We start from the raw sequence: 24,681 nt of genomic DNA on the forward strand, positions 1-24,681 counted from the left end.
TTTATGTGAAACTTGAGTTGCATAAAAAAAGTGAAATAAACTGTGGGTTCCTGCGTGATAAATTCCCCTGTTATTTGCAGAGAGCTTTAAATGAACACTGGGAAAAATTTTAAGCACTTCAAAATATAGATCTTACATGCTATGAAGTAAATGAATAAACAAAGGAACAATTTTTGTGTTACAAGAGTTCCTGGTATTCCACCTCCATCTCTAATACTTATACGTTAACTCCAGTAGCTATATGACTTGCTGATGCATAGCAATTTTTTCAAAGTTTATTCTTCTCCAAAATACTACTTAGAGAAAGACATGAAAGTTGATGTCAGATTAATACTATTATCTCTCTTCTCAACCCACATATCTTTCTAGAGGAAAAAAATAATTAAAAAACCCCAAAATACAAGTATGTCTAAAAGAATCTTATACAGGAAATACACAAGAGAAGCAATCTGAGAAAAGATGGAGAAGAAAAATATGGCAGAAGAAACAAAGAAAGGATTACTAGAAAGAGGAAATGAAATATCAAAAAAAAAAGATTTGACATGGCATACAACAAATTAATACAAGGTTTTAGTGATGAAAGCACTATCTTCAAGTAGAAGGCAATAAATTCTATCAAACGAGGCAACACAGAAGTGGACCATTTTAAAGACAGCATGGTTGAACATACATTCTGGAGTTTATGAAAGAGTGCAGAAGGAGGAACTGAAACCGGTTTTAGTTAAGAAACAAATCTTAACACAATCAAGGGTTTCAGCTGTGGGAACAAAAACGTATGAAATCCACATAAAAGTCAACTGAGCGCACGACAACAGCACTTAGTGCCCCACACTGGTTTCTGACCTGCTTGAAAGAACCATGCAGTCTGTTAAGTTTGACCTCTGACATGGTCTGAGAGTTGGTCTTTCCCTCAATGATGGTCCAAGCAGTAGAGATACTTTAGCTCAGAGACAGACAAGATGCAGTGAAACAGTCAAAAATTAAGAGTTATTCCATCTGTTTGTGGATTTAAGTTATATCCTACTGTTTACTCATTGTTTGTCACATATTCTGTTGTTTTAACAATGGGCACACAAAATTCACTAATAATCTCCTTATCTGAACCTAGGCTATAACCCACAGTAATTATGAGCAGTATGTAGCAATATTTTCACTATTTAGGACAGGAAGTGAAAAATACCAAACAGATCTAAAATTGCAATAGGGATTTGTGCAGACAGAAGGTAATTACACAAAGTGGACTTCCGCCAAGACTCTCAGAATATGAAGCAATCTCAGAACATTGTGGAAATTACCATGGGATCTTTAATGATAAGTGGGCTAAATATTCACTTAAATTGTCCTAAAAAACATGCCTTCTCTGACAGCATATTGCTACAGAGGACCACTGTATTCCAAAATTAGATAGCATGTCCAACACTACAGCACACAAGTGGAAAATCAAAAACAAACAAACCAAAAAACCTCCAAAGCACAGGCATTTAAAAAGCAGACCACGAGAAGACATCTCAAGTGTTTCACATGCACAGAATTATTTGCCTCCCCCTCTAATTTATTTCAGATTAGTACGAGATCCCTTATTTTAGGTCAGTGTTATGACAATGGAAGTATGCCAACTTAACCTTCATTTTCTTAATTAGCATTTAACAAGAAGCTTGTCCTCCTCTAGAAATATTTCCTTCCATAAGGAAGAATAACCTTGAACAGAAGACAAAGCTAAGCCAAGGAGAAGAGAAAAATGAAACTGAAGCTCCAAATACATTTACATGTCTTTAAAGTATATTTATTTACATACCCTTAAAATGTAAATAAAATAGATCTCAGTAAAAAATTACTTCATCTCCCAGAAACAAGCAAAGCACTGTATCTGTATTCATAACTACTCTGGGGAAAACCAACGACAAAAAAACTCCCTCTTTTACACATGCTCCCTACCATGGACCATGTGCTCGTGTAACTCTTTGTTTATCTAGTCTGGAGACAAAAATGCCATGAAAAAGCAATCCCAAGGCAGATGGCTGGTTTCACTAATCTGACCCTATTTCTTCCAAGTAAATCTAGTCTACCATAGTGATGCCCCAAATAATCCACCATTCCTATAATACTTAGATTTGCATATTTAGGTTAGAAATGCCTGGCATGGCTGGATTAAGATTTTTCCCCAGTAAAACAATGCTTTGTCATAAATTCTCCCCCAGAGACCATGCAGATTCTTAAGGCAGACATGTCCACACACTGAAAACATGAGTGAAAGCACACTCACAAAACATTCTCACCAAGGCTCACCTCCATAGGTGCAATGCCTTTTACTCTGCTTAAACCTGACTATATGGAGTGACAAATGTAGAGATTCTCTCTTTAGCCGCCCCCATGATAACAGATGACAAGATGCAGCACAAGCTTCATCTCTTGCTAATTAAACGAATCAATTAAGAGACTATTGTTGCAACTGTGTAACTGCTGTTCTATAGTGGCAATAACAACCCCACGGGGAGGTCTTTCACTACATTAAAATGCTGTCCTCCACAACTCCATTTGATATTATTAGAAACAGTTATTTGCGTCTTGCTGTCATATTAGTAGCAAAGGCAAATTATGGAAATATGCAGACCAGAATGGTCCCAGTATGAGATCAGGTTTGGTTTTCAACCTCCAAGGGAACAATTGCTGAAATTCCAAAGTTCCCTAAAGTTCTTTAATGGAACTGATAAATCTATCAGCACAGCATCCATTTAGATTCTAGGTAAGGGTCACATATTTGCATACTTTCCTGCTAAGCTGATACAATTCAACTAGATAAATTATCATATTAAGTTTACCCTCCTGAGTTAAACTGATGGAGTTCAAAATTGTTTTCGATGGTTGTCATTAATCGCTGTTACATCCTAAATGCTCACTTTGAAATCTAATTGTGCTGGTGTACCAAGGGTCATATTAATAGCATTTTTAATGTTAAATCTTTGTAAAACATGTTTATTTTACTGATATTACCACTGAAGGCTAGAAGACTAATGAGAAACAAAGTATATTTATTATCAATAAAAACTTCATTTAAAATTTACATTCAGAGACTTAAATTAGCTTTACTAACTTCATTATGCCTTTGTTGCATTAAGATTCCTGGTTAAGCATCGAAGTCCTATAAATTAATACCTCCTAAACAGTTCCTGGGTATATGCCAAAGTTGCAGACATCAAAAGGCTGTTCAAAAACATGGGCTACATTTATATTTAGTAAACATCTTCATAAGGAAAATGCTCATCTTCACTATGAGGTAACAGTCTTGATACAGCTTAAAAAAATCTACCAACACTTCTTTGCCCAAATTAAGCAACTAATAATTATTTCAGTGGTAAATCATAGTCTACCAAAGTAAATCACTTGAGTTACACCTTTGGGTAAGGTGCCCACTTGTCTTCCAAGAAGTAACAGGCTAACCAACCAAGTTCAGTCCTTGTCCTTAAAGTGTTACTGAGCTCAGTAAGAAAGAAACTTGTCAGAAGAAGTATGGAAAATCAAAAATCCTAACTTTTCCATGGCTTATTTCTGAGGGATGAGGGGCCTCATATAAACAAAGACCAATATACACACACACGCTGCAGAATCCACCAACATTAAGGACATTAATGGAAATCCTGACCTACTTGTGATATCATCACTTTTTTTTCTGCAAATTAAAACTCTAATTAAGAACAGAGAAAATGCCAAGATAAAAAATGAATAAGGAAAAAGCAAAACATTAGAATTTAAATGCAATAGCCTACATCCATCCTGGTTTTGTAAGAACACAATGCTTGCAATGGAGATTTCTGCCTCTCAATCCCCATTCCCAGCTCCTTATCCAATTTGTACCCACATACACTATATAAACTGCTGATCAATTTCAGACAAATTGATTCAAAGGAAAGCTAAGTCCATCTACCCACAAGTACCATAGCTATGTTTTCCCAAGTCTTCTGAAGAGCACTGGCTCTGTTATGGAAACAAATCCAAAATCCATAGTCCAGTTGAGGGAAATTTGGCAGCAGTCAATTAGGTATCCAACAAACACCTATGCATCTTCAGCTTCACCTTAGCACCAGCAACTCTTGTTCAATGAGATCTCAAGCAAAGACTACAGGTTGTCCTGTGGGAACTTCTGTCACTTCTGGTTTCTTTTGAGTCACAGGAGCAAAATTCAGAAAGAACTCCAAGTGCCTTCTTATTTCTCTTTCCAAAGGAATCCAGAGCAAGATTTCCAAAATAGTCTGATCATCTTTATTTTAGGGACATGGCTTTTGGTAACACTGGTATTTCTAGATCACTCAGGTGTTTTTGAGTTTGCCCCCAGTGGACAGTTTTAATATACTCACTATACCTTCTGCTTTAAAACATGCAAATAATATATAAGAGAATTGAAAAGTGAACAGCATACACAGCTGTGTGACTGCACCTGATCAATCACACCTCATGAACTGGAACAATTCTCACTACTGAGTCCTAATGATGGTCGCTACTTTCCCAAGGGAAATCCTTGTTGTGTGTTACCCACTTTCTGCAGAATACTGCAGCACCTTGCTGCCAGTCTCAGGCTTCTCATCATCCACGTTCAAAAGGAAGTTATTGTTTTCAGAAACAGCTGCATGTTTTTTCTGTTGACACCTTTTGCACCACTGAAATGCCACTGATGATAGTTCTACTACTAGAAGCACTGTGGTTCATAGTGCTTCTGAAAATGGATGAAAAGAAAATAAAACCTATACAACAATACAATTCCCTTTAGATCAGCAGGGACCCTAATCTTAAGGCTTGTGAATAGGAAGAGTAAAAAAAAAAAATTAAAAAAGACATTAGCCTGCAAAATAAACACTTACTGGTCTATATTTATTTTCTTGTGGTTAGTACTCTATATATTCCAATAAATACCACCTTTGTAACCTCTGCAGGTCTTCAACCAATGTTTGAAAGTCTGCATAAGCCTTCAGTATCTCATTTCAGAAGTGTCGCATATAGAAAGAAAAGCATAAAGAAAGAAAAGGACTTGTTAAGAACGGCAATGATTTCTAAGGGTGAAAGAAGCAGGTTGTTAAACATTTCCTATTGTGAGCTGAACCAGACTCATACAGCCAAAGCTTTATAAGAACACAGGGAGAAGGAGAAAAGGAGGTGGAAGCTGTCTGCTGATGAGATTATACACAGACTGCAGGGTTTTGGGACAATTTGTAAGCCTCAATAATGGGACAAAAAGTTGGAAGTTTGCTGTTGAAGCAAAAGCAGATAAGCCATGGCAAGAGGGAGGAAGAGGGAGAATCAGCAGTGAGAAAAGTTAGTATACTGGTCTGTAGCTCCTAAGAATACCTTAGATACATGACTGAAATAAGAAAATACAGTAAAACAGGAGCAAAGGCAAAGATTTTGAGGATTTTGAGGTAAAGCTCTCCATTTCTGACTGCCATGAACAGGTTACAGAACTAATAATCCCGACTGCATATGGAATTTCCCTTTGCCAATCTATCTGGAAGTAGCTAAAACCCAGAACTCGTTAATACTAACTATGATTACTACTGCACTAGAATATATGCCAGCTATGCTAAAAAGTATGTCAAGGCTTGACAGAGACTACTTTTCATAAATCCAGTATTCCCAACCTGGAATTTGTAGATCTGGTTGCAGTAGTGGGTCTCAGGACTATTCTAAGTTGGTGTGCAAAAAGGCTGAAGAAAAGGACGTGTAGTATCAACAGGCTAACAGTAATCATAAATGAGCATAAGCTACCACCGCAAAACTTCAAATGTTTTGTAAATCAAAGGTGGCAAAAAGCACTCCATTGGCCATCAGTAATGGTGAAACCTCCAGAGAGATGCATGAATCAAGAAAACAGTGCTAGGAAACTCAGAAAGCACCTAAAGATGGCTTGACTCTCAAGCCCGAGTAATTCCAACCTGTTCCATGTGGATTCCTATATTGTGTTCCCCTATATTGTTAAGTAATATACTGAGCAGTATGTCATGTATTTGTTCTTCCATTGCTCCTCAGAGGGAAAAAAATAACTGCTGATATTTCTGCTGTGGTATTAGAGAAGATCAAAGAAACGGCGTAAGTGATGAGCAGAGGATAGGGACCGTCTGTTTTGAGGAAAGTGATCCACTGGGTCAGCAGAGCGTCACTGTCAAGCATGGCCTGCAGCCCAGAGCAGACAATGGCATCAGGGATGTGATGGAGCCACAGGCTGCTCATTATCTGAACATACACAACTTCTTTATTTCAAATTCTACACACAGTCTAGAATACGTTTAATGCTTGCACAATAATCTGCACTTCTCTATATACTCGCAGCTTTCTTAGTGTTAAAGGCTGCCTGCCCAGACGTATTTCATTGCTGAAGTCCTGCTGAGAGGCCTGAATAACCAACAAATGACTGGGGCCAGCAGTGGGCCAGCCAAAAACATTCCTCTCACGTAAGAGAACAGAAGGTGAAACAAAAAGACAAAAGACACAACAGAAAATGGAGGGTAATTAGAAAGACAGGAATGAAGGGTGGACTTTGGTCTTCTGAGTAGTCAAACATCCAGTTCGTTGAATTGCAGAGGTTGAAGCAGAAGCTCTGTGTATACATCTTAGTGTTTTTCTATAGATTTTATGTATCTATTTTATATGATCTTTACATCTAGAGAATAAGTCCTGTGAGGAGCAGCTGAAGGAGCTGGAGTTGTTTAGCCTGGACAAAAGGAGGTTCAGGGGGGACTTTCATACTCTTTCCAAATGCCTGAAAGGAGGTTGTAGCCAAGTGGGGATTGGTCTCCTCTCTCAGGTAACAAGTGATGAGAGAAAACTGCCTCAAGCTGCACCAGGGGATGTTTAGATTGGATATTTGGGAAAATTTCTTCATGGAAAAGGGTGTCAAACATTGAACAGGCTGCCCAGGAAAGTGGTGCAGTCACTGTCTCTGAAGGTATTTAAAGGATGTATAGATTTAGCACTTGGGGACATGGTTTAGTAGTGGATTTGACAATGCTGGGTTAATGGTTGAAACTGATCATCCTGGAGATCTTTTACATCCTAAACAATTCTGTGATTCTACATTTTTGACAAAACTACTTCTATGAGGTGCCTACACACAGGAGACACCCCATAAAGGACTGCTTCCTTATTTCCTGCACTCTTGCTTTTGGGCAAGAGTTTTAGACATTAATCTGAATCTTGTACTATCTTGCTTCCTTTTTCTTTGTACAGTATATAGCACAACCAGATTACTTGTTGTTATGGTAATGCTATTAATAAATACACTATCTGAATAAATCTAGTGTGAAGTGGCAAAATAGCAGGACTCCATCAGCACACCACATCTAGTGACATTCATCAGAGGGGACAAATGAGCAAAAACTCTTGAAAAATCTCAATTACAGCAATAACCCAGGATCTCCTCTGCAATAATTTAGTGAGGACTCAAAATGCTATCCTCACAAGAAAATTAAACCAAACCAGTGCAATTTCCCATTCAACAACTATTTCTTACAGTTACAAGTTGCTTGCTCCTCAGACAGAAACATCCTCCTGCATCTTCCAAAAGCATGAGCCCCTATCATATCTGAGACTCACAACCCTCTATCAAAAAACAATTTGGAGAAAATAAGCTATCTAATGGCACTACAATTTGGAGAGAAGAGAAATGCTCAAGTAGCAATGAATTTCTACACATGATCAGAAACAAACAAAAGCATTATTACAAATCCATGTAGACCTCCAAGCGATGCTAACAAGCATGCACTCAAACTATATCTCTGGAGAAAGCAACATGATTTTTCCTGTTTTCCTCTCAAATAACAGAAATATGCTGCTACACTAACAGAAACATTCATCTTGCTGCCCAGATGTTTACCATATGTTATGCAGCAAAATTCATATTTTACTGTTGTCTTTCATCTGCAATGCAGTCTTCTCTGTCCTCCACCTAACTAACTGGAACAGCCAGGATATTTCTAATAGAGAAGCACAGCTTTCACTTCCCCTCAGAGTGTCAGTTGCCTTCCTGAAGCAGGGGCTTGTGTTTTGTCAAAATCCAGCAGCAGAGTTGTTTCTACAATGTCAAAAAATCAAGTGAAGTCATTTATTGAAGCTGATGCCTTCCTGACAAGCCAGGCAAGCTGTGCTCCTTACAAGCTAGCTCTAAAAATATATTCTGCTGGACAAGTCAGTGGTCTGTACACTCCATGGCACAGTCCTGCCTGGTACCACTGGAATGCCATCAACATTGGCCCTGATCAAAAGGAACACAGAATGCTCAGAATCATCCTTTATGTTTGCTACTAATAAAAAAACAGTAGAGAAGTAACTTTGCAAGCTGTTTATTTTATGTTGATAACAATGCATTATAATAAAAATAATAATGAGCAATCAAAAGTCTTTTGCTGCTAAATTTTCCTTTCAAACACTTCCTAAGTCAACTGCACTTAGCAAGGGTTTAATAACAGATAAGTAATGGTGAACTCAAAATGTATTTCTGGGGCCTTCATTAAGATAACATTTTCTTTGTTGGAACATTTACATTTTGCGTGTGCACATGAACACAAGTACAGACTGTGTATCTATATGTGCAGCAATTTGTAGAGGATATCATTGTATCTTCCACCCCATTACCTAAACTGAGCATATTAATTTTAAATCAGGACAGTACAAGGATGTTAAATGAGCAAAGGACAAATGAAAAGGTAGGACTTAGGGGAAAGGAGGACAGTGGGCTAGAAGAACTGAGAGAAGCACAGGCACAGGCACAGAATGGATTCTATGGGAAAACTGGTATTGGAACACACCCTGGGAAGCAGACTTCATTACTGTTTCTCTACCCTGATTGCTGAAGTTCTCTCTCTGGGTTTGATCAGCAAGACATGCATAATATATATTAAATTAAAAAAATCTCAGAGTACTCAAGGCTTTTCTGTTTAGTCCTCCTGAGAATTTTAGTTGTAATCACAAACTTGATTTCCCCAAATAACTAGGATTCAATAAACACACATGAGCTAGTCAGTAAGATCTAACATATATTACAATCCATTAGCTGTTTCATCATAATTTTTCTTAACACAAGAAACACATCAATTCTATTCCCTCTTTTATAATATTTTCCTGCTGCACAAGGCCCAGAACATGAGTCCTGGTCTGTAAGTGAGACTTCAGGGCACTTCTAACACAAGAATACAAAATATTTTCATATCTAATTTGAAAAACAGTTTTAATATTTAATGTCACTAAATACACAGTCAATTTTCCCTACTACAGCACCCACTTAGAGAGAAATCAACTAAAATCTAGCCAGTATTATCAAGTTTTATTTGTGTTTATATCTTATCTACTTGAAGTAATTATTTTCTTCTCACACAAAGACTATCTGATCAGCCACCTAGCAGCAATCTCATATATACACAGGTTGCAACTCCAGAGCCAAAGCATCATCATAAATACAATAGCACAGAACAAAACTCCATTTTTATGTCTTTATGCTACTGCTACTCTGCTTGTGATTAAGATAAATAAATAAATATGTATACACAGAAATGTATTTATAGCAGTAAAAAATACTAGGGGCACTTTTCATTTCTAAAAACAAACACGTAAGTATTCTTGTTAAGTTTACCTTTACCATGTTACACCTTACCAACAATGGCTTCATAGGACTTGCAGGAGAACTAATCACAAGTAGAATGAAAGCATGACCATATGCAATCCTAATCCACTTGTGTCCAAAACAAATAGTGCACAAAGATGTTAGGACTAAATTCTAAATGGAATGTTTCATTCCTGGGCTTTTCACTGTTAATATCACTACAGTGAAATCTATGGGCAGCAAGCAACTTACTTTGGAGGATACTTCAATTTTACTTCACTTTCAGAACTATTTTTAGATGCATATGGAACTTGAAAATTCAATGGCTGCATTTTAACCATGCAAATCACAGAACTGGAAGTTGTTTCAATCACATGTACACATATAAGCATCCATGACCTAACACAAAACCTGTATGTTATACATGAGTGCTCCACAGAACAGTTTTATAGAGTAAATTCTGTCTAACAATATAAGATTTGATTAAGATTTTAGGCATACTTCTATCCAGCAAACAAAATCTGAGAGAACTACAGAGCTAACAAATCTGGTTAGAGTGAGAAAAGAACAGAGCACTTTGCATTACTGAATAGTTTTTTCTAAGACAGTTACTGGGATATCCACTCTGGGATAAAAGAGTATGTGATATGGTGAAGCAATAGAGACCAGAAAGTTGATCTGGTGAAGAAGAGTGGGACTGACCCTGATGCGCACCAAACCTCACTATATTGCAATAAGCTTACAAATCTACAAGCAGTTACTTTTAGATCCCTTCTAAGTGAAACAGATGCAGACTTGAATCAACAGAAAAGTAGAACATAGATACTGTGCCTTGGAAGTTAGCTTCAGCTGGCCAACATTCACCTGCTAAACTCAGAATATTTACACATAATACTGACCCCCATAACCACAAGTGTAAATGTACTAGAAGTATAATTTAGCTACTTTCTGTTTACATTATATTCTTCTATAAATTTAACTCTTGTCAATACACAGTTATTACATGCTTACCACTGTGCCTAGAAACTGAATGCTGGTCTCTCCAGAGGCATTCCGAGAAATCCGCTAAAAAACACAAATATAAGAATTGATTAAAGCAACTCAAAATTTGTAACCATTCCATTTTCTTTGTCACATCACTGTAAAGTAATAAAAAATAATTTAATACATAAACTTATACATTTAACAGATAAAATAATTTCCTTCAACAGAAGTATTAAGAAGTCTAAATCATACTTCATCTCAGATTTTGGTTTTAGTTCAGTCAACTCAATAAAATTTATTTTTGAAGGACAATGAAGGCAAATATGGCCAAGTACAGCACAGAGCAACCTTGTGCTCGAATGTCATGAATAATGAGGCTTCTGCCATCTCTGTGATTCTGTATTCCTGTTACTCACATTTAGTATTATCTTCATTCTCTTCTAATGAGAGACATTTTAATCTCTTTTTAAAATGCAAACCTCCAATGATGTTACTTTGAAAACAGAAAAAAATATGACCTTATGAAATGTCTGGTCACCTACTGTGGTTCAGGAGTTGATTGAAGTTATTAAAGAGTCTTCAAATATTACATTGTCAGTAAGCCGCAAGACAATGCAAGAGAAAATATATTACTGGTTTCACACAGTATTAAACATAATTTAAATATGCAAGATGTATAAATAATTCTTTCTTCCTGTGAATCGTTTTCTCCTTCAGTGTCAAAACGTTTTTCTCACATTTCATTCCTACTGTCTAAGCTATGGCCCATATGGGTCCCAACTGAAGGAACACAGCCCTCATTTTACACAATGAGCACACAGCCCTTTTACAATGCCAAGTGTACATAAAAGTACTAAAGCACAGATCTGAGAAGATGAGTATTATTGCAAAGAACTGCACAGAAGCCTTCAGCATTTTAAAGACAAAAAATCATAAGAACAGGGCTGCAAATAATCTCCCAGCAGAATCAAAACACACCAGTGTCACTCCCAAATGATGTGTTTCTAACTCATTCTCAAAATGTTTCAATTGCAAAAATATCACAGCCTCCCCCTAAGCAATTTATCCCACTGTTCTGCATCTTTACCATGAGGAAGTTTTTCCTAGTATCTGATTAAAACAACCCTTACTTCAAACTGTATTACTCATATTAATTCTCATCTGTTTCACTACACACAGGAAACACAGACTATTCCCTTCCCTTCTACAGCTACCTCCAGGTATATGAAGAGCCCTAACCACGGCTCTCCTAAGCCTTGTCTTGTCTAGACCAAATGAGAAAGCGCTGCACCACAATAGCTAGATATCCCCCAAAACAATTTTAATAGCAATAAATTAAATCCTAATCCCTTTTCACTAATGGTGCATGTTCCTCAGCCTCACTTTATGAAGTAATAATTACTACAGCCCAAACATGCTTATTTTTTAGCTTAACAGGTCACACACTGACATTGCAATCTGTACAATCATATGAAAACAAAGGGTGATGTGCCAGAGCCTGACATATTTCAACAATAATGATTAATGGAATGGAAAATATGGGAAATAAAATTTCATACAAAACCTGACGTTTACTTTTATAAAGGAAACAGGAATATACACTTTTCCCACAGTCTAGGATAAACACAATCAGGTTTTGGGAACCACAAAGAAGAACAAAGTACCGGCTGCCTACAATGAATGAACCACATGCCAAAACAAACAAGTCCCAACCACTTGATAAGCTGTCAGAAAATGGCAAGCCGAAAAAAATTAAAGGATTTAATTTCTTTTTTTCCTGGAATGCCCTCCACCCTCGTTAGAGCTCTGTCACTTATTGTGCTACCCTTTTGTCCGCTTTCAAGGGTCATTAGAGACCTTTTCATGTCCTAATAAAAATTCCATTTTTTTGGCCAATCTCCCTGTCACACAGAAAAACACAACTTAAAAAACAAAACAAAACAAAAAGAAAAATAGAGGCCCTTTTGTCATTTTCTTTAAAGGCTTTCAGAGTAAAGCCAGGTATCTTGACAACTTGACTTACTTTTCACAACTGAAAAGAAAATCATTAAAGTACTGCCTCACACAGATTTTCTTTACTTGCAGCCAAATAAGCTAGCATAGCAAAAACCAAGCCCTTCCAAAACTAATTTAATAACCACTTTAATGAAGCCAAATAAATATGTATATAAAGCAGGCACCTTCTAAAGCCTCAGCCTCAAGTCAAGACAAAGATATCAGGAGCATTTTTCCTGCCTTGACACTGTTGAAGCACACTGGTATCACTCTACAGCAGTTTCCCACTGCTACTGTTTGCTGTGTCCAAAAAAGCATTACATTCAGTGTCAATTGCATTTAAAGTCTGTATAAGCACTAAAATCCATCTCTTAAATCAACATCTGGGGGGACGAGGGTGGGGGGGAAAATAATAGGGAAAGTGAAGAAAATAGTTAAGAAACAGAAGGGAAAAAGAAATTTCCCTCATGGGTGAATGTAAAAAACAAAGAATAAAGACAGAGAAATTTTCCAAGTTTTTTCACAAAAAATTTCCACAAAACATATGTTACAGCAAAACAAAAAAGAGAACTGCCAGGCTTTGAGAACTGTGTTACAAAAGAAGTCAGAACATTATCATAATTAATGTTTCAAATTACAGTAAATAAATTTCAGCTATTAGGTGTGATTAGATTTTTCTGAAAAGAGTTATTTCTGTTCCACTGGCAGGCTTATGTTTCTGGGATTTGTAAATGTAATTGATGTTTTCAAGAAAATGAAAGGACATGGTTAACAATTATTCTTTTATTTCCCACCTCTTTAGAAAAAAGACCAGTCTCCAGTTTCTCTTGTAAAGTTAGATATTTACATATTCTATACCTCATAATAGATAGTTTCATGTTGCATGTGATAGCAGGAAAGTAATCAAATAGAGGTAACAATAGAGAATAGCTAATTATATGCATTGTCATTGCTCTCTTAATAAATTGCAAATTATTTGCTAGGAGGTGTACAGCAAAAAGGCAAGGGAAATTTATCATTTGTTCAAAGACAAAACACCTCCATGTGTTTACCTGCCAATACAGTAAAATTACATTGTTAACATAAATTATGCTATCTTAGATATAATCAATTTCTTTTCTGGTTGATTCAGTGCACAGAGCTTCAGACTAATTTAATTAGTATCATGTGAGTTAAAAGTATATTTTTCTTTCCTTATGAGAAAGTAACAAGCTAACTCAAATGTGAAAAAAAATCACAACTTCAAAAAAATCCATCTGCAGTCTCAAAGCTGTCAAATGGGTGTGAGTGTTACATAAATATTATATGTATTTTTACACACACAGGTTACAGTATGCTATACTGCATATGCTATGTATATACAAACAAAATGCTTCTGCACACATGTAAAAATAGAAAAGTGTATACAATCATACAAAATGTGTTTGATTCTCCTTCTCTATCTTGTGTATGCTATACCACAGTCATTTCATAAATAATCATTTTAATCTGTAAATCCCAGTAAGTTACAAGAGGGTAGTGTGATATGACTTTAAATTCTTCTGCTTTGCCATAGAAAATTATTTCCACTTAGTTGGGTATCAATGATGTATTCATTGTAAGATGCTGTAGGGTTACAATCAGCTTTGCATTAAGCCTGCAATGGATGAGCACTAGCAGATAAAAATGATAACAACCTTTATATGAAGAAGGATAAAGCAGCTCAAGAAAACATAATATATATATTACTGAAAGACATTGTTAACTGACATTATTAGACAACAACAAGATCTTAGAATATTTTCCACAAATCTTCTGGTCTCTAAGACTCTCCAAGCTACTGGAAGGCAGCAGCTGCAGAGAAGGAACGATACAAAAAAGAAACTCCAACAGACCAAAAGCAATATTTTTGCTTTGTTTACAAATGAAAAAGTAATGATATCCCCCAAACTCAGAATTAATTTGAACTGGCAAAGGCCATCAGATAAATAGATGCACAACCTTCTCAAACACAATTATTTTGAACTATTAGATACTGGTTTTATTTGCTGAAAAAAGCCAATGTTTTTTGCAATTTTTTCAAGCTATGGCACGACTATACTCCCAGTTGAAAAAACATGTAGCAAACTACCAAACCAAAACCAAAATTACAAGCCCAGAAAATTTATGGATAAGCTACAGATAAAATTTTGATCAAAACACTGGTAGTTTCCCAGCATGGTGCTGTTTTTCAGAATGCAGAATTTCCTGCAGCCCAGCTCCTATTGCTTCATTTCAACTCCTCACTAACAAAAATTCTGAACATCTTTTGCTAGGAACTTCAAATGGAGGGTGCTATCTTTTGGTGAATATTTACAAAATCTTGAAAATTCCACCAAACAAAACACAGGCCAGAATCATCCCCAGACAGGTTTAATTAAAAAAATAAACTATTCCCACCATAGGGAAGTCAGGGAGAAGAAAACCCATAGTAATTTACCTTGTAAAGTTCTAACAGATTAATTTGCTAGTACTTTATCTATGAGATTTTGTATACATGAGAGTGCTTGGGCATCTGGAAAGCTCCATCTTCCACCCATGTCACTCCAACCTGTGGAGTCCCATGGTTGGGTCAGAAAGGAGGAAAAAGCTGCAGAAGTAGCTGTGAAACTTTTAAGTCATCCTCTCAGCAAAAACGGGTGATTGATTTGACCTTACCAGCCTCATTTTCCCTCTCCTTCTAGCAAGCAGAACTTCATTTCAGCAGTGCCTTTTGCACTGTGTAAAATCCCAGTGGAGGGATGCAATCCCAGACTAGCAATGTGACCAGGATTTGTAGTATGCTGGAGTCTGTCTATATGGCACTGCACATTTAGACTTGTTCACCTTCATAAGCCTTTCCACTTTGGGAATCACCCCAGATTTTCACAATTTAACATTCTGCACTGCTGGTGCCATCATTGCTCCCCCCTAGAGCATTAAACTACAGATGGGAAGTTAGCCTGATTTTGTGCACTGCTCTACCCTTAGCCATTACCAGTTTCAGTTCACGCTTTACAGTAAAAGAAGCCTCAGTGAGTTGTTCTTCCTCAGGGCATGTCCACATTTCCCAGGTTCTTACAAGGGCAGCAGTCAGCCAGTGGGGAAAGAGATGATCAAGTGCTGTGTGTGAAGTGTTTTGATTGTGAAAGATGTCTGAGGCTGATGTTAGTGGCACTGTGCTGAAGCACTCTTTCCCATTAAAAGGGATCCTGCCAGAATGCTGAAATACTGGCCTCCCCTGGCACCTGTTACAAGCTACCTCAGTCCCTTCCCAGGGACTGAATGGAACCTGCTCCCAAACAGTACAAATACAGATGTTAAATATAGGGTGAGGGGCATACAGGGCATCAATCCACACAGATAATTGTGCAGGTGCAGTTTCTAAGAGTCTGAGGCATCGTATCAGTGCTTTTAGAAGTTCTCTTAAATGCCTGGGATTCAATTGCAGTAAAGGACTTGGGAATTTCTGTCCTCCCATAAACAGAAAAACAGAAACACAAATCCTTCCCAATATTTCCTTATGGGATATCCAATGTGACTGTTACTTGTTACTTCTTTTTGCAAAGTTTTTTTTAAATACTAAAACCAGCATACCAGCACAGGTATGCTATTACACATACAGAGTGCCTTGTGAGTATGTTCACGTGTTTGTGTAATCCTCTGAGATAGGTAGGTGTTACAAAGAAATATATTACATATTTTAGAACTAACAAAAAAGAAACAATCAAAACAAAACAAACAAAAAACCCACATAATCCTGCCCCCCCAAAAAACAACCAAAAAAAAGCCTCCACAGGAAATACTAGTTAATTGCTGTTAGTAAAGAATTTATCTAAAGGACATTTACTTCAACCTGAGATTTACAACAATACAATAATTATTTATTTAGTCTTCTCTAAATTTTAGTCTTCTTCTAAATTTTTGCTGTTACTACATCAAATCACAATGTGAGTAGACCTTCTGGAAGCTTTACTCTTGTTTTGGCATGCCATGACACATCCTGTTCCTATAAGGGGGGAATCACGCAGTCAAAATGCTGCCATGTGATTCTAGATCTGATAATGTCTGTGACTGCCCCAAGAAAAATTCCTGACAGGATCCATAGTCCTTTCTCACTCTTATGCCCCTCCTCCTCCTTCCTCTTTGCTCTCTGAATGTGTTACCATGTTCAAGAGAACCATTTCTCATCTTTCAGGGTTTAGATATCATAAAACTATGAGTCTGTCAGCAACTGAACACAATGCTTTGTTCCTTGCACACATACAGAATCCTTATAGTTATTCATCCTGATATTATTTATCTTGAAAATTGATAGCTCCAAGAAGAAAAATATATGGCATAAGATACTGTGACAACTAATGTTATTTGATTAACATCTTAAGTAAGACAGGGATTGATTTAACATATCAGTTGATCACTTATTTCCTTCCTGAATGAAAAAAAGAAAATTTATTCATTTTCATTAAAGAACTGGTAAAGGTAGTGGTGTGTGCTTTTAGTTCCTCTGCTGTAGTTTCATGAGCTTTTACTTCCTTTAATTTTCCCCTTCCTTTCACATACTCTCCATTTGAACCATGGACAAGAAATTTGTACCAGATTTGGCTGGGATAGTCATAACTGGAACAGGCTGAAAAAAACCAGGGAGTGAGCTACAGGTTAATCAATGTGGGCCATCAGGAATTCAGTGCTGGGGCTCACATTGGCTTTTCTCTACCCAAAAGTACAGCTATGTTGGTATAGGATAACCAAATGTCTGCAGAATGTTCTGAGTCCCTCTTCTGGAGACAACCTAGCAAGAGTAATTTTGAAGTCATGGTTAAAGGACAACAGCAGAGTATGTGCAGTAATTGCACAGCACAAAAAAATGGACTGTCAAGCAGTCATGAACACTGCTCACTAAACCTTCCCAAAATAATTTTCAGGGGTTAAGAAAACGAATGTTCTGAGGTAATAGTACTTTAGATTGAAAACCTATATAATGTATCATATCATTATCACAGATTACATCTGAGATCTCAAAACAGCAAAATGAAAAAAAGGTAATTTTTCTTACAAAAGTAAAAAAATTACACATATGAAAAAAGTCTCTAAAGAGTTGTAGGAAATGAATACTTGGGCAAAGGTTTTGTTCTCCTGTCAGACATTTCCCTGGAACAAAGACTTCATAACCTACAGCATTCTCATTTCATCTGTTATTATAGACCAAAATAATAATCTAAAGAAACATTGTATCAGAGAAGCACTTATATTTGTCATACCCCAGGATGCAGAATATACTACTCCTGCTGCAATTGTTGATGCAATAAATAAATTAAATGAAAAAATAAGTGATGCCACCACCGAATTCCCTTTAACACTAAGTAGAGAAAGCTCCCCTGATAAATCTTCATCTATTTCATTCACAAAAACACTTGAAGCTTGAGTCTGATGATTTCAGCTTTAGAGGATCATGTTCTTGTTTAGCAACTCCATTACTCTCTTAATTACACCTTGCTGTGACCGATAAAGACCACTTTTCTGTAGAGTTTGGGACACAGAACAGTTATGCTGGAAGGGAGCTCTGGAAATCAGGTAGTCATATTCCCTGTTCAAAGCAAGGCTAATGTCAAAGTGATACTGAACTGCTCAGGATCCTGTCCAGTTGAGTTCTCACTACACCCTATAGAGCTTCAGTTCCACAGAGACTAATTCTCTGAAAGCCAAGAAACACAAAAAAGGAGGTATCACCAGTGCTATTATAAAATTGCTTTGCTGAAGATGCCAAAAGCCACAAAAAGTTTTCCAGGGTCCAGGCAGAATGCCTACACTACCTCTACAGGGTAGAAGGTTTCATAACAGCAAGATAGCAGAGCTGTGGGCCCAACAGTTTGGCAGTGAAAAGGCTGGGTGCATGTGAGGGAACTAAGGAGTACAAAAGCATTGGCAAAGATGTGACAAATAATTCAAACTAAACCATTCTGTGGTTCTGGCTCAGCACCCTTTTGCTACAGGGAACTATCTGCAAGTAAAAGGTATTTAAGGGTGAGTTGAGTGTCTGATGGTGGGATCAAAAGGCACAGCATTCAACAGACCAAGGCAGTTGTAAAATTTGTCCATGCAGCATTGCCATAGAGCAGCCTCCAAATCTGAGTGGTCGGCGAGGTGGTTTTTCAGAACTTGCCCAAACACAAGCAGTTGTTGCTTTGAGGATCTCCTCTTAGACTCATTTTTTCTTGAGCAACCTGCTCACCCTGCTGATACCTGGTGCTCCTGTGCAGTGTCCCATGCAACCCGACTAGTAAGGACAGAGCTGCAGTTAGGTTCAAGCCCACCTGCTGGACTCCATGGATTCCTTATCTTGAGGTCCCCTTAGATTCTAGTTCCTATGAGAAACAGATGATGCTCAAACTCCATGGAAAAAGACAGCTGTTCCCTTCCTTCCACCTGCTCCTCAGTTCATACTGGGAGACAGAAAAGGTCACAGACAACTTCTGTGGGCACAGAGCTCACTGAAATACACCTTACTTGTATATGGGGGGAGAGACAGAGAAGTAAAAATGCTCCCAAAAATATGTAAAATTGTCCCAAAATATGCCTGTTGTCTTTCTTCCAACTGCCATTACTTTTCAGGATACCATACTGAACCACCATTCTCCCTTCCAGTTTCCACTAGAGATCTTGTTTTTCTTTTCCACAATCAACCCCTACTTTTCTACTCACTCTTCACAGGAAACCTTAAGACCCTCATCTATTCATTTATTTTTATTCTAAATATTTCCTAAAAGGTTATATCATATTCAAATCCTGTTTTATATATATGAGTATTTTAAACATGCCTTTGCAATTAAATAAAACCCAATCCCTTCAAATCTGAGGAAGGTGTATTGTAACTATATTCCTATAGTTCTTTGATTTTCAGCAAAGTCCAAATTCATAATAGCTAGGTGTAAGTCAAATTCTGAGTCACTAACATCTTTTGAAACAAATATGGGAAACCATTTTGGTGAAGTATTTCTGTACAAGAAAATGCTATTTGCTTGCTGAACAAAATCCTACACTTCAGGATGTGTTAAATTCAGCCTCACCAAATGAGAGGTAGAGTTTAGTCATAAGTAGAGAAAATGCTGAGAAACTGGGATTAACTGAGAAACTACTAAAAATAGCCACAAAAACCCCCCCATGATGAAATCTGAGTACTACAAGAAATGCGATGGGGTCTGGCCACACCCCCATCCCTGGAAACTGTATCTCAGAAGTTTCTTGGTCAAATGATCCCAAGTTTTCATCACTTTCACAGTTTTGGATTTCACAGTAACCCAAAGCAGCACAATGATTTCAGAGCCCTTATGCTGCAGCCACAGGACCTGCAGTGTACCCCAGGGTTCTGGTCCCACCCTCATCTGGGGACCTGGCCAGGCACTCTGCAGCTCCCATCTGCTGCACACAGATGGGCTTCCTCACACAGGAAACAAAAGCAGGAGGAGGGGGGCTGCCACACATCCTTGCTGTGCCCTGGTATGCCCTAGACAGACTGTGACCAGGGCATATACTTCTCCTCAGGCACTCAGGTCCCATACTCTAGAAAATGTCCTAGAAAATGTGGGTTTTAAACTCAAAGGCCCTTCAGAACTCTGCAGCAGAGCTGGTGTTCTGCTTCGCTCTAATTCTCATTGAGCCTTTAGCAGAGGAGTAAAAATACAGAAGCATGCTTAACTACTTATTTTTAAACATGCAACAAATATGCAAAAATTTGAATGTCTACACTATAATTACATAAATATATTTCAAACCAAAACATTTTAAAATTATTTATTCCCCATTTCTATGTTTAAGTGCTTTGCTAGATTGTGGCCAAACTGCAGGATTGAGCCAAAGGTGCATAAATCCCACCTTCAAAGGAAAAAAACATTCACAAAGATTGTATTTGGTTGAGCAAATTTAAAAGAATGAAACCAACTCTGAAGAAAAATTAGATTGGCTGAAAATTAATAAAGCACAGCTGGAATTATTCGATTCATCCATATTTGTTGCTTAAATGGCTCTAGGGCTAAGTTTTGCAGAAAGAAGATACTTCAAGACTCAGGGGTCAATTGCTTTTGGAGACAAATTGACCTACAGGAATACACTTGTCTAATTTGGTTCTTGCAGTGGGGCAAGTCTAAGAAATATATAACCAAAAAACCAATTTTGATTCCAGTGAGCGACTATCAGAGGTCAAGTTTAAGGTTCCCATAAATTTACATATATACACTAAAAGATTAATAACTTCTCAAGCTACTGAGTTTCTTTGCTAAAAGCAAAGGCAGATAAAATCTGAGAAGGAAACAACATATGTGCTTATTCCAGATTCTGCTGGCTGGATACCATGCAGTCAGCTCGCTGCATGTTGCTGTGGCTAGATCTGCAGTATTTCATAGGGTTTGGTCATACTCAGGGAGTGCAAGTAACACTGCTGCTGGCTCAGCTCCTTGAAGAAAGCTTCTTCAGATCATATGATCACTAATTTTAAAACTAATTTTATGTGCAAATTCAACTCTTATTAGCTAAATGGTGTTACTACTGTTAGTTATATATCCAGTCATATAGTAATATAGTTTGCAATGAGGTCTTGTGAACACAATTATCCATTCTAAAGATAGTGCTTTTCACCTAGGCAGGTTTTATATATTCATACACTGGTATTTTTTCCTGTTCAAAATTAGGAATGTACTTTATAAAATGGCACCAAAATGGACCAGTATTAAAATATTTAAAAAATAAAAACACACCTAAAAATAGATAATTATTTTAGATATACACACACCAAAACCACATCTAAAAATAGAAAATTATTTTAGATATACACATTCCTTGAAGCTTTCATGAACCTCCCAAGAAATCTACAGAACTTAAGTCCAGAATTTACTTGGGAACATCATGAAAATTTCACTGTCAGGCAACACTAACCTTGAAAGATAGAATAATTTTTTATTTTCGAGTTCTTTAAATTCAATCAAAGCAAAACCAGTATTTTCCAGCTGGGTAATTTAGCAGGGTAAAAATGAAAACATTTCCTTGTAAATTATGAGAAATCTGACCACTGTATCACTGATAAATATATAGGAAATAGATACTGTTGTATGTAGAAAAATACTTCCAATAAGTTTTGATTTGTTTTTCATTATTGCCAGGATCAATAGATATTTGTAAATAAATTATTTGTCAAGAAATATATAAATCCTGACTGAGGTTACATTTAGAAAAGCACTCTCTGGTGTGTGGAGCTGGTTTCAAGGCACAAGTGTTCAGAAGGAAAGAAAATACAACCACTTTAAGCTTTTCAGTCCTCTTTTCTTAGAGCCACATAAGTTTGGGATGTTTTCTACGCTTATCTTCTCAAATCATGGAACTAATATACTTCTTACGAGTATATAAAAAAACATATTACATGGGAGATGGGCTGCCCTGGGGCTTTGAAACTGCAAAGACCCAGAAGTGTAACAATCACACAATCCAAACATGAGGGAGAGACCAATTTTACTGTAGGTCCCCATGTGAGATTTAGTTGTGGGTTAGGTTAGGAGGGAGTTTTTTCATTTTGTTTCGGTTGATCTGTTTTTTTGGTTGGTTGGTTTTTTGCAGTAAAGCACTTCTTATTTTTTACATGATTAAGAAACTCTGTCTCCTCACAAGCCACTAAATTAAGACAGCCTATAAAATCTGGGGTAAACTTCTATCTAAATAAGGAACTTCTCATTCAAAACTCTAGGTAAGTAACTTAAAGTGCATCCAGAGCTTTAGTGGAGTGAATTTGTCTCAAAGTAGAAACCTTCTGCTGTTTGTAAAACATCACATCATTTTTGTGATGCAGCAGGTTTAGACCCCACGTTTCAGTATTATTTGTATGCCCAAAGAGGCTTTGGTGAGATTACCTGTATGGTCCTCTGAGTGCCATCAATGGTGACAGACAACAAGGGTGAAGCCAGGTTCCACTCGCTGGTCACATTTAGTTTCATCCCATCAACTTCCACCTGTTGTGACACCAAACAAGGCTGTTACTATTGAAGACAGACAGAAAACTGATCTCAAGTTCATTACTGCATACAAAGCAGCAACCATTTTAAAACAGATGGCTTCCAAACAACCTGTCATGTTTACTGCTTCTGCCATAAAAGACAGGGTCCAACAACAGAGTCTTCCAGCTATCTCTGGGGAGAGGTGAAGGACCTGTGAACAGCTGCCTCTGAGTAGCAAGGTTTCAAGTGATTTCCAGCGAGTAACAAACAGCCATCCAACTTTTAAACCTATCTGGACATGCTACATTTACTGCAATTAGACAAGTAATGCATATAAATTCCAGTGACACCTTGCAACCCACACAACAGGGCTTGCATATAATATTCTCTCCAAGGACCAAGGAAGAACTTTTCCTATGCTTCTAATGAAGGGCTTTGCATTGTTATCTTAATTAATATGAGGCAGTAATTAATTCTTCGGCATTTTGCCTCAAAGTCTAGAAAAACTTTGCAAATTCTGACATGTTTTCTTTCAATATACAGCTGATCAGAGAAATACAATTTCTGACTTGAATGCCAATATGTTTATCCAGAAAGTGGGCTTTATTTTAAATCATACCATATTCATTATGCAAAAATATTTCTAGGTGAAGAGCAAAAATTCTGGGGTCTGAAAAAAGTGTAGATCAGCGTAGCTGTAATGACACTTCTATCATTCTTTTGTTGTATTAGTGTTTAAAAACACACATCACACATTCAACACTATAACAGCATCAGAGAAAGAGATGGTTATGAAGAAAATCATTACATATGGACTAATGTAATTGCTGATAAATATTTATGGCATATTTTGAACAGTCATCATACTATTGAAGGTAGGTAGCTATTATTTACTATATTGCATATATTCTCAATAAAGAAAAAAATTCAATGCATTTAGAATAAAAGCTGGGCACATCTTTTGCAAAATAAAACTTATAAAGCCTACTCTTTTAGGTCTCAGACTTATCATTATTTGATCTAATAATAAGAAGAATCATCTTAAAAGAAATCCGTAACAGAGAAGTTCAGAGGAACAGTGTGCAATTTAATAAATTTATTTCAGTTAAGAGGAAAAAGTTCTGGCTTAAAAAACACTCTAGTTTTATAGACTTTAGTTTAGAACACAAAGTTTGCCTTAGTGATACAATCTATGCAATTTCCATGGGCTTTGACTATAAATAAAGTTACATGTAAGGAACAAGAAGAAAAACAAGTCATTTATAATGGTTCACCAATAGGCCAGATTAGCTGGCATGCTTCAGGTACTTTACACTGCTCCAGTGATGCAAACCAGCCACAAACCTGGCTTGAGTTAAGCCAGACCTGCAGCTGGTTTGCATTTCCAGAGCACTGCAGAGCAGCTGGAACCTCTGGTGAGCCCAGACCACTCTCAGCAAACACGTATCAGCAAATACTTTCTTTTTTGAGAACAGGAGAAACATATCAAAAAGACTTTTGCAAATGTAGAAAAGCAAATCCAGTGCTCTGTCTCAACCCTCTGTGATTAGCAACTGAACTTTGGTAAGGCAATTATTTAAATTCTTTAAATGTCACTATTGCTAAAACCAGAGAAAGACTGTCCACACTGGAATCTGGGTCTGAAAATATCATTTACCACATGTCTCCAGAGATAGAGGTGAGACACCATCAAAGCAGATCAAGCTACTGGTCAGCAAAAAATCCTTCGAGTATACACCATACTGCTTGTGGCAGTGTAGGATTTACAGGCAGCCTCAGAGAAAATCTGTAGCTGCTACTTACAGCTCTAGCAAAGGGTGTTCCAGGGGCAGGATGCAAGTCAATACCTCCACAACAAACTCAGTCTAATCATTAGCTCTTTTGTCACTGTACAGATGAGCAAAAGAGGAGTAAACCTCTTTGTCACAGTGGTAAATGGCCACAGTGGTCCAAAATCCCTCACAAGGGTCTATACAAGTCTCTCCGTTCTTGAGTCCAGATTACATTAGTATCAAAACATTTCTGGTGGAATTCACCCTCAAAGGAGAGGGCAAGCAGATGCTAAGTCTAAACAAACCGTGACACTCCAGGCTGCTTATGTGCAATAGAGAAAACACAGATAATACATTGCCACTATTCAAGAAACAA

General features: G+C 37.2%; 1 protein-coding gene across 8 annotated transcripts in view; it reads right to left on the reverse strand.

The window, feature by feature from the left end:
- The window catches only part of PCCA (propionyl-CoA carboxylase subunit alpha), a 271,373-nt gene that overhangs the window by 48,035 nt on the left and 198,657 nt on the right, over positions 1 to 24,681 (reverse strand). For all 8 annotated transcript variants that reach the window (XM_030945325.1, XM_030945350.1, XM_030945359.1 and 5 more), the window contains 2 exons: positions 22,450 to 22,548; positions 10,592 to 10,645 (listed from right to left, as the gene is read on the reverse strand). In XM_030945325.1, the coding sequence (XP_030801185.1) occupies positions 10,592 to 10,645; positions 22,450 to 22,548 (153 nt within the window). The remainder of the gene's footprint in view (positions 1 to 10,591; positions 10,646 to 22,449; positions 22,549 to 24,681) is intronic.

Source organism: Camarhynchus parvulus, chromosome 1, assembly GCF_901933205.1.
Source record: "Camarhynchus parvulus chromosome 1, STF_HiC, whole genome shotgun sequence".
In the NCBI taxonomy this organism is placed as follows: Eukaryota; Metazoa; Chordata; class Aves; order Passeriformes; family Thraupidae; genus Camarhynchus; species Camarhynchus parvulus.